The sequence below is a fragment of the Salvelinus namaycush genome, chromosome 25, assembly GCF_016432855.1.
Source record: "Salvelinus namaycush isolate Seneca chromosome 25, SaNama_1.0, whole genome shotgun sequence".
NCBI classification, from domain to species: domain Eukaryota; kingdom Metazoa; phylum Chordata; class Actinopteri; order Salmoniformes; family Salmonidae; genus Salvelinus; species Salvelinus namaycush.
The window spans coordinates 35,585,627-35,595,935 of NC_052331.1; the positions used below are offsets into that span (position 1 = coordinate 35,585,627).

The window sequence follows — 10,309 nt, forward strand, 5'->3', positions numbered from 1 at the left end:
GTGAGAGAGCGGGTCAGAGGAGTGTGAGAGACGGTCAGAGGAGTGTGAGAGACGGTCAGAGGAGTGTGAGAGAGACGGTCAGAGGAGTGTGAGAGACGGTCAGAGGAGTGAGAGAGACGGTCAGAGGAGTGTGAGAGACGGTCAGAGGAGTGTGAGAGAGACGGTCAGAGGAGTGAGAGAGACGGTCAGAGGAGTGAGAGAGACGGTCAGAGGAGTGAGACGGTCAGAGGAGTGAGAGAGACGGTCAGAGGAGTGAGAGAGACGGTCTGAGGAGTGAGAGAGACGGTCAGAGGAGTGAGACGGTCAGAGGAGTGAGACGGTCAGAGGAGTGAGAGAGACGGTCAGAGGAGTGTGTGAGACGGTCAGAGGAGTGTGAGAGAGCGGGTCAGAGGAGTGTGAGAGACGGTCAGAGGAGTGTGAGAGACGGTCAGAGGAGTGTGTGAGAGACGGTCAGAGGAGTGTGAGAGACGGTCAGAGGAGTGTGAGAGACGGTCAGAGGAGTGTGAGAGACGGTCAGAGGAGTGAGACGGTCAGAGGAGTGAGACGGTCAGAGGAGTGAGAGAGACGGTCAGAGGAGTGTGTGAGACGGTCAGAGGAGTGTGAGAGAGCGGGTCAGAGGAGTGTGAGAGACGGTCAGAGGAGTGTGAGAGACGGTCAGAGGAGTGTGTGAGAGACGGTCAGAGGAGTGTGAGAGACGGTCAGAGGAGTGTGAGAGACGGTCAGAGGAGTGTGAGAGAGACGGTCAGAGGAGTGTGAGAGACGGTCAGAGGAGTGAGAGAGACGGTCAGAGGAGTGTGAGAGACGGTCAGAGGAGTGTGAGAGAGACGGTCAGAGGAGTGAGAGAGACGGTCAGAGGAGTGAGAGAGACGGTCAGAGGAGTGTGAGAGAGCGGGTCAGAGGAGTGTGAGAGACGGTCAGAGGAGTGTGAGAGAGCGGGTCAGAGGAGTGTGTGAGAGACGGTCAGAGGAGTGTGTGAGAGACGGTCAGAGGAGTGTGAGAGACGGTCAGAGGAGTGTGAGAGAGCGGGTCAGAGGAGTGTGTGAGAGACGGTCAGAGGAGTGTGAGAGAGCGGGTCAGAGGAGTGTGAGAGACGGTCAGAGGAGTGTGTGAGAGACGGTCAGAGGAGTGTGAGAGACGGTCAGAGGAGTGTGAGAGACGGTCAGAGGAGTGTGAGAGACGGTCAGAGGAGTGTGAGAGACGGTCAGAGGAGTGTGTGAGAGAGACGGTCAGAGGAGTGTGAGAGACGGTCAGAGGAGGGTGAGAGACGGTCAGAGGAGTGTGAGAGACGGTCAGAGGAGTGTGAGAGACGGTCAGAGGAGTGTGAGAGACGGTCAGAGGAGTGTGTGAGAGAGACGGTCAGAGGAGTGTGTGAGAGACGGTCAGAGGAGTGTGAGAGAGACGGTCAGAGGAGTGTGAGAGAGACGGTCAGAGGAGTGTGTGAGAGACGGTCAGAGGAGTGTGTGAGAGACGGTCAGAGGAGTGTGAGAGACGGTCAGAGGAGTGTGAGAGACGGTCAGAGGAGTGTGAGAGAGACGGTCAGAGGAGTGTGAGAGAGACGGTCAGAGGAGTGTGTGAGAGACGGTCAGAGGAGTGTGAGAGACGGTCAGAGGAGTGTGAGAGACGGTCAGAGGAGTGTGAGAGAGACGGTCAGAGGAGTGAGAGAGACGGTCAGAGGAGTGAGAGAGACGGTCAGAGGAGTGTGAGAGAGCGGGTCAGAGGAGTGTGAGAGACGGTCAGAGGAGTGTGAGAGAGCGGGTCAGAGGAGTGTGTGAGAGACGGTCAGAGGAGTGTGAGAGACGGTCAGAGGAGTGTGAGAGACGGTCAGAGGAGTGTGTGAGAGACGGTCAGAGGAGTGTGAGAGAGCGGGTCAGAGGAGTGTGAGAGACGGTCAGAGGAGTGTGTGAGAGACGGTCAGAGGAGTGTGTGAGAGACGGTCAGAGGAGTGTGAGAGACGGTCAGAGGAGTGTGAGAGACGGTCAGAGGAGTGTGAGAGACGGTCAGAGGAGTGTGAGAGACGGTCAGAGGAGTGTGTGAGAGAGACGGTCAGAGGAGTGTGTGAGAGAGACGGTCAGAGGAGTGTGTGAGAGAGACGGTCAGAGGAGTGTGAGAGACGGTCAGAGGAGTGTGTGAGAGAGACGGTCAGAGGAGTGTGTGAGAGAGACGGTCAGAGGAGTGTGAGAGACGGTCAGAGGAGTGTGTGAGAGACGGTCAGAGGAGTGTGAGAGAGACGGTCAGAGGAGTGTGTGAGAGACGGTCAGAGGAGTGTGTGAGAGACGGTCAGAGGAGTGTGAGAGACGGTCAGAGGAGTGTGAGAGACGGTCAGAGGAGTGTGAGAGAGACGGTCAGAGGAGTGTGAGAGAGTCGGTCAGAGGAGTGTGTGAGAGACGGTCAGAGGAGTGTGAGAGACGGTCAGAGGAGTGTGAGAGACGATCAGAGGAGTGTGAGAGAGACGGTCAGAGGAGTGTGAGAGACGGTCAGAGGAGTGTGAGAGACGGTCAGAGGAGTGTGAGAGAGACGGTCAGAGGAGTGTGAGAGACGATCAGAGGAGTGTGAGAGACGATCAGAGGAGTGTGAGAGACGATTAGAGGGGTGTGAGAGAGCGGGTCAGAGGAGTGTGAGAGACGGTCAGAGGAGTGTGAGAGACGGTCAGAGGAGTGTGAGAGACGGTCAGAGGAGTGTGAGAGACGGTCAGAGGAGTGTGAGAGACGGTCAGAGGAGTGTGAGAGACGGTCAGAGGAGTGTGAGAGAGACGGTCAGAGGAGTGTGAGAGACGGTCAGAGGAGTGTGTGAGACGGTCAGAGGAGTGTGTGAGACGGTCAGAGGAGTGTGAGAGACGGTCAGAGGAGTGTGAGAGACGGTCAGAGGAGTGTGAGAGACGGTCAGAGGAGTGTGAGAGACGGTCAGAGGAGTGTGAGAGACGGTCAGAGGAGTGTGAGAGACGGTCAGAGGAGTGTTAGAGAGACGGTCAGAGGAGTGTGAGAGACGGTCAGAGGAGTGTGAGAGACGGTCAGAGGAGTGTGAGAGACGGTCAGAGGAGTGTGAGAGACGGTCAGAGGAGTGTGAGAGAGACGGTCAGAGGAGTGTGAGAGACGGTCAGAGGAGTGTGAGAGAGACGGTCAGAGGAGTGTGTGAGAGACGGTCAGAGGAGTGTGAGAGACGGTCAGAGGAGTGTGAGAGAGCGGGTCAGAGGAGTGTGAGAGAGACGGTCAGAGGAGTGAGAGAGACGGTCAGAGGAGTGAGAGAGACGGTCAGAGGAGTGTGAGAGACGGTCAGAGGAGTGTGAGAGACGGTCAGAGGAGTGTGAGAGAGACGGTCAGAGGAGTGTGAGAGACGGTCAGAGGAGTGTGAGAGACGGTCAGAGGAGTGTGAGAGACGGTCAGAGGAGTGTGAGAGACGGTCAGAGGAGTGTGAGAGAGACGGTCAGAGGAGTGTGAGAGAGACGGTCAGAGGAGTGTGAGAGACGGTCAGAGGAGTGTGAGAGACGGTCAGAGGAGTGTGAGAGACGGTCAGAGGAGTGAGAGAGACGGTCAGAGGAGTGTGAGAGACGGTCAGAGGAGTGTGTGAGACGGTCAGAGGAGTGTGAGAGACGGTCAGAGGAGTGTGAGAGACGGTCAGAGGAGTGTGAGAGAGACGGTCAGAGGAGTGTGAGAGACGGTCAGAGGAGTGTGTGAGACGGTCAGAGGAGTGTGTGAGAGACGGTCAGAGGAGTGTGAGAGACGGTCAGAGGAGTGTGAGAGACGGTCAGAGGAGTGTGAGAGACGGTCAGAGGAGTGAGAGAGACGGTCAGAGGAGTGTGAGAGACGGTCAGAGGAGTGTGAGAGACGGTCAGAGGAGTGTGAGAGAGACGGTCAGAGGAGTGTGAGAGACGGTCAGAGGAGTGTGAGAGAGACGGTCAGAGGAGTGTGAGAGACGGTCAGAGGAGTGTGAGAGACGGTCAGAGGAGTGTGAGAGACGGTCAGAGGAGTGAGAGAGACGGTCAGAGGAGTGTGAGAGACGGTCAGAGGAGTGTGTGAGACGGTCAGAGGAGTGTGAGAGACGGTCAGAGGAGTGTGAGAGAGACGGTCAGAGGAGTGTGAGAGACGGTCAGAGGAGTGTGTGAGACGGTCAGAGGAGTGTGAGAGACGGTCAGAGGAGTGTGTGAGAGACGGTCAGAGGAGTGTGTGAGAGACGGTCAGAGGAGTGTGAGAGACGGTCAGAGGAGTGTGAGAGACGGTCAGAGGAGTGTGAGAGAGAGACGGTCAGAGGAGTGTGAGAGAGAGACGGTCAGAGGAGTGTGAGAGAGACGGTCAGAGGAGTGTGTGAGAGACGGTCAGAGGAGTGTGAGAGACGGTCAGAGGAGTGTGAGAGAGCGGGTCAGAGGAGTGTGAGAGACGGTCAAAGGAGTGTGAGAGAGACGGTCAGAGGAGTGTGAGAGACGGTCAGAGGAGTGTGAGAGACGGTCAGAGGAGTGTGAGAGACGGTCAGAGGAGTGTGAGAGACGGTCAGAGGAGTGTGAGAGACGGTCAGAGGAGTGTGAGAGACGGTCAGAGGAGTGTGAGAGACGGTCAGAGGAGTGTGAGAGACGGTCAGAGGAGTGTGAGAGAGACGGTCAGAGGAGTGTGAGATAGACGGTCAGAGGAGTGTGAGAGACGGTCAGAGGAGTGTGAGAGACGGTCAGAGGAGTGAGAGAGACGGTCAGAGGAGTGTGAGAGACGGTCAGAGGAGTGTGTGAGACGGTCAGAGGAGTGTGAGAGACGGTCAGAGGAGTGTGAGAGACGGTCAGAGGAGTGTGAGAGAGACGGTCAGAGGAGTGTGTGAGAGACGGTCAGAGGAGTGTGAGAGAGCGGGTCAGAGGAGTGTGAGAGACGGTCAAAGGAGTGTGAGAGAGACGGTCAGAGGAGTGTGAGAGAGACGGTCAGAGGAGTGAGAGAGACGGTCAGAGGAGTGTGAGAGACGGTCAGAGGAGTGTGAGAGACGGTCAGAGGAGTGTGAGAGACGGTCAGAGGAGTGTGAGAGACGGTCAGAGGAGTGTGAGAGACGGTCAGAGGAGTGTTAGAGAGACGGTCAGAGGAGTGTGAGAGACGGTCAGAGGAGTGTGAGAGAGAGACGGTCAGAGGAGTGTGAGAGAGAGACGGTCAGAGGAGTGTGAGAGAGAGACGGTCAGAGGAGTGTGAGAGAGAGACGGTCAGAGGAGTGTGAGAGAGAGACGGTCAGAGGAGTGTGAGAGAGAGACGGTCAGAGGAGTGTGAGAGACGGTCAGAGGAGTGTGAGAGACGGTCAGAGGAGTGTGAGAGACGGTCAGAGGAGTGTGAGAGAGACGGTCAGAGGAGTGTGAGAGACGGTCAGAGGAGTGTGAGAGACGGTCAGAGGAGTGTGAGAGAGCGGGTCAGAGGAGTGTGAGAGAGCGGGTCAGAGGAGTGTGAGAGACGGTCAGAGGAGTGTGAGAGACGGTCAGAGGAGTGTGAGAGACGGTCAGAGGAGTGTGAGAGACGGTCAGAGGAGTGTGAGAGAGACGGTCAGAGGAGTGTGAGAGAGACGGTCAGAGGAGTGTGAGAGACGATCAGAGGAGTGTGAGAGACGGTCAGAGGAGTGTGAGAGACGGTCAGAGGAGTGTGAGAGAGACGGTCAGAGGAGTGTGAGAGACGGTCAGAGGAGTGTGAGAGACGGTCAGAGGAGTGTGAGAGACGGTCAGAGGAGTGTGAGAGAGACGGTCAGAGGAGTGTGTGAGAGACGGTCAGAGGAGTGTGAGAGAGCGGGTCAGAGGAGTGTGAGAGACGATCAAAGGAGTGTGAGAGAGACGGTCAGAGGAGTGTGAGAGAGACGGTCAGAGGAGTGAGAGAGACGGTCAGAGGAGTGTGAGAGACGGTCAGAGGAGTGTGAGAGACGGTCAGAGGAGTGTGAGAGACGGTCAGAGGAGTGTGAGAGACGGTCAGAGGAGTGTGAGAGACGGTCAGAGGAGTGTTAGAGAGACGGTCAGAGGAGTGTGAGAGACGGTCAGAGGAGTGTGAGAGACGGTCAGAGGAGTGTGAGAGACGGTCAGAGGAGTGAGAGAGACGGTCAGAGGAGTGTGAGAGACGGTCAGAGGAGTGTGAGAGACGGTCAGAGGAGTGAGAGAGAGACGGTCAGAGGAGTACCCAACCCCTCTGAATCAGAGAGGTGTGTCTTCTACATTTAACCCAACCCCTCTTGAACAGAGAGGTGTGTCTCTCACATAACCCAACCCTCTGAATCAGAGAGGTGTGTCTCTACATTTAACCCAACCCCTCTGAATCAGAGAGGTGTGTCTTCACATTTAACCCAACCCCTCTGAATCAGAGAGGTGTGTCTTCTACATTTAACCCAACCCCTCTGAATCAGAGAGGTGTGTCTTCCACATTTAACCCAACCCCTCTGAATCAGAGAGGTGTGTCTTCTACATTTAACCCAACCCCTCTGAATCAGAGAGGTGTGTCTTCTACATTTAACCCAACCCTCTGAATCAGAGAGGTGTGTCTTCTACATTTAACCCAACCCCCTGAATCAGAGAGGTGTGTTCTTCTACATTAACCCAACCCTCTGAATCAGAGAGGTGTGTCTTCTACATTTAACCCAACCCCTCTGAATCAGAGAGGTGTGTCTTCTACATTTAACCCAACCCCTCTGAATCAGAGAGGTGTGTCTCCACATTTAACCCACTCCTCGAATCAGAGCGGTGGTCTCTACATTTAAACCAACCCCTCTGAACAAGAGGTGTGTCTTCTACATTTAACCCAACCCCTCTGAATCAGAGAGGTGTGTCTTCTACATTTACCCAACCCTCTGACAGAGAGTGTGTCTTCTACTTTAACCCAACCCCTCTGAACCAGAGAGGTGTGTCTTCTCATTTAACCCACCCCTCGGAATCAGAGAGGTGTGTCTTCTACATTTAACCCAACCCCTCTGAACAAGAAGGTGTTCTTCCTCATTTAACCCAACCCCTCTGAATCAGAGAGGTGTGTCTTCTACATTTAACCCCAACCCCTCTGAACCAGAGAGGTGTGTCTTCTACATTAAACCCAACCCCTCTGAATCAGAGAGGTGTGTCTTCCTCATTTAACCCAACCCCTCTGAACCAGAGAGGTGTGTCTTCCTCATTTAACCCACCCCTCTGATCAGAGAGGTGTGTCTTCCTCATTTAACCCAACCCCTCTGAATCGAGAGGTGTGTCTTCTACATTTAACCCAACCCCTCTGAACCAGAGAGGTGTTGTCTTCCTCATTTAACCCAACCCCTCTGAACCAGAGAGGTTGTCTTCCTCATTAACCCAACCCCTCTGAATCAGAGAGGTGTGTCTTCCTCATTTAACCCAACCCCTCTGAATCAGAGAGGTGTGTCTTCTACATTTAACCCAACCCCTCTGAATCAGAGAGGTGTGTGTCTTCTACATTTAACCCAACCCCTCTGAACCAGAGAGGTGTGTCTTCTACATTTAACCCAACCCCTCTGAATCAGAGAGGTGTGTCTTCTACATTTAACCCAACCCCTCTGAATCAGAGAGGTGTGTCTTCCACATTTAACCCAACCCCTCTGAACCGAGAGGTGTGTCTTCTACATTTAACCCAACCCCTCTGAACCAGAGAGGTGTGTCTTCCACATTTAACCCAACCCCTCTGAATCAGAGAGGTGTGTCTTCTACATTTAACCCAACCCCTCTGAACCAGAGAGGTGTGTCTTCTACATTTAACCCAACCCCTCTGAACCAGAGAGGTGTGTCTTCCTCATTTAACCCAACCCCTCTGAATCAGAGAGGTGTGTCTTCTACATTTAACCCAACCCCTCTGAACCAGAGAGGGTGTCTCCTCATTTAACCCAACCCCTCTGATCGAGAGGTGTGTCTCTACATTTAACCCAACCCCTCTGAATCAGAGAGTGGTGTCTTCTACATTTAACCCAACCCCTCTGAATCAGAGAGTTGTGTCTTCCTCATTTAACCCAACCCCTCTGAATCAGAGAGGTGTGTCTTCTACATTTAACCCAACCCCTCTGAATCAGAGAGGTGTGTCTTCTACATTTAACCCAACCCCTCTGATCAGAGAGGTGTGTCTTCTACATTTAACCCAACCCCTCTGAACCAGAGAGTGTGTCTTCTACATTTAACCCAACCCCTCTGAACCAGAGAGGTGTGTCTTCTAACATTTAACCCAACCCCTCTGAATCAGAGAGGTGTGTCTTCCTACATTTAACCCAACCCCTCTGAACCAGAGAGGTGTGTCTTCCTCATTTAACCAACCCCTCTGAACCAGAGAGGTGTGTCCTCATCATTTAACCCAACCCCTCTGAATCAAGAGGTGTCTTCCTCATTTAACCCACCCCTCTGAATCAGAGAGGTGTGTCTTCTACATTTACCCAACCCCTCTGAATCAGAGAGGTGTGGTCTTCTACATTTAACCCACCCCTCTGAATCAGAGAGTGTGTCTTCCACATTAACCCAACCCCTCTGACTCAAGAGATGTGTCTTCACATTTAACCCAACCCCTCTGAATCAGAGAGTGTGGTCTTCACATTTAACCAACCCCTCTGAATCAGAAGGTGTGTCTTCCACATTTAACCCAACCCCTCTGAACCAGAGAGGTGTGTCTTCTACATTTAACCCAACCCCTCTGAATCAGAGAGGTGTGTGTCTTCTACATTTAACCCAACCCCTCTGAATCAGAGAGGGGGGCTGCCTTAATCGACATCCACGTCATCGGCGCCCGGGGAACAGTGGGTTAACTGTCTTGCTCAGGGGAAGAACAAAATATTTTTTAACTTGTCAGCTCAGGGATTCGATCCAGCAACCTTTGGGGCAAAAGTAGTGTACTACAGCATGGGGAATAGGGTGGGATTTGAGACATAAGGATTAGTGTGTTGATTGACTGTGCTCCTATCCACAGAGCAAGCCTCCTGTTCCTGAGTTAAAGAAGCCCATGTTGGCTGTTCCTCCCACGACCCAGAGGCCCAAGAGGAGCACCTCTCCCTCTGCAGACAGGACCCACCAGAGAGAGAGCCTGTCTGCTACAGGTCAGTCCCTAGCCCCATCTCTAGCCCCCTACCCTTTAGCCCTATCTCTAGCACCTAGCCCCATCTCAGCCCCCTACCGTTTAGCCCTATCTCTAGCACCCTAGCCCCTCTCTAGCCTCTACCTTTAGCCCTATCTCTAGCACCCTAGCCCTTTCTCTAGCCTCTACCCTTTAGCCCTATCTCTAGCACCCTAGCCCCATCTCTGCCCCTACCCTTTAGCCCTATCTCTAGCACCCTAGCCCCATCTCTAGCCCCCTACCCTTTAGCCCTATCTCTAGCCCCCTAGCCTTTCTCTAGCCCTTACCCTTTAGCCCATCCTAGCACCCTAGCCCCATCTCTAGCACCCTACCCTTTCTCTAGCCTCTACCCTTTAGCCTATCTCTAGCACCCTAGCCCCATCTCTAGCCCCCTACCCTTTAGCCCTATCTCTAGCACCTAGCCCCATCTCTAGCCCCTACCCTTTAGCCTATCTCTAGCACCCTAGCCCATCTCTAGCCTCTACCCTTTAGCCCTATCTCTAGCACCCTAGCCCTTCTCTAGCCCCCTACCCTTTAGCCTATCTCTAGCACCCTACCTTTCTCTAGCCCCCTACCCTTTAGCCATTCTCTAGCACCCTAGCCCTATCTCTAGCCCCCTACCCTTTAGCCCCTCTCTAGCACCCTAGCCCCATCTCTAGCCTCTACCCTTTAGCCCTATCTCTAGCACCCTAGCCCCATCTCTAGTCCCTACCCTTTAGCCCTATCCTAGCCCCCTACCTTTAGCCCTATCTCTAGCACCTTGCCCTTTACCCTATCTCTAGCACCTGCCTTTAGCCCTATCTCTAGCCCCCTACCCTTTAGCCCTATCTCTAGCACCCTATCTCTAACCCCCCTACCCTTTAGCCCTATCTCTAGCACCCTGCCCTTTAGCCTATCTCTAGCACCCTAGCCCCATCTCTAGCCTCTACCCTTTAGCCCTATCTCTACCACCCTAGCCCATCTCTAGCCTCTACCCTTAGCCCTATCTCTAGCACCTAGCCCCATCTCTAGCCTCTACCCTTTAGCCCTATCTCTAGCACCCTAGCCCCATCTCTAGCACCCTACCCTTTAGCCCTATCTCTAGCACCCTAGCCCTATCTCTAGCACCCTAGCCCTATCTCTAGTCACCCCTATCCCATATCTCTAGCCCCCTAGCCCTATCTCTTCTTTCTTTCTTCTTTTTGCTCTTTTTTTCTCTTTCTTTCTTTTCTACTTGTTGTTACTTTACTTTTTTACTATCCTTTCCTCTAATTTTGGTTCGTTTTTCTTTATCTTCGGTTTTATATTCTTTCTGG

At 53.7% G+C, this 10,309-nt stretch overlaps 1 protein-coding gene across 1 annotated transcript in view; it reads left to right on the forward strand.

The window, feature by feature from the left end:
- The first annotated feature begins 8,803 nt into the window (after positions 1 to 8,803).
- Positions 8,804 to 10,309, forward strand: part of LOC120019920 (coiled-coil and C2 domain-containing protein 1B-like) — a 103,044-nt gene continuing 101,538 nt past the window's right edge. The window contains exons 1-2 of the mRNA XM_038963330.1: positions 8,804 to 8,815; positions 8,871 to 8,997. Of these exons, the coding sequence (XP_038819258.1) occupies positions 8,804 to 8,815; positions 8,871 to 8,997 (139 nt within the window). The remainder of the gene's footprint in view (positions 8,816 to 8,870; positions 8,998 to 10,309) is intronic.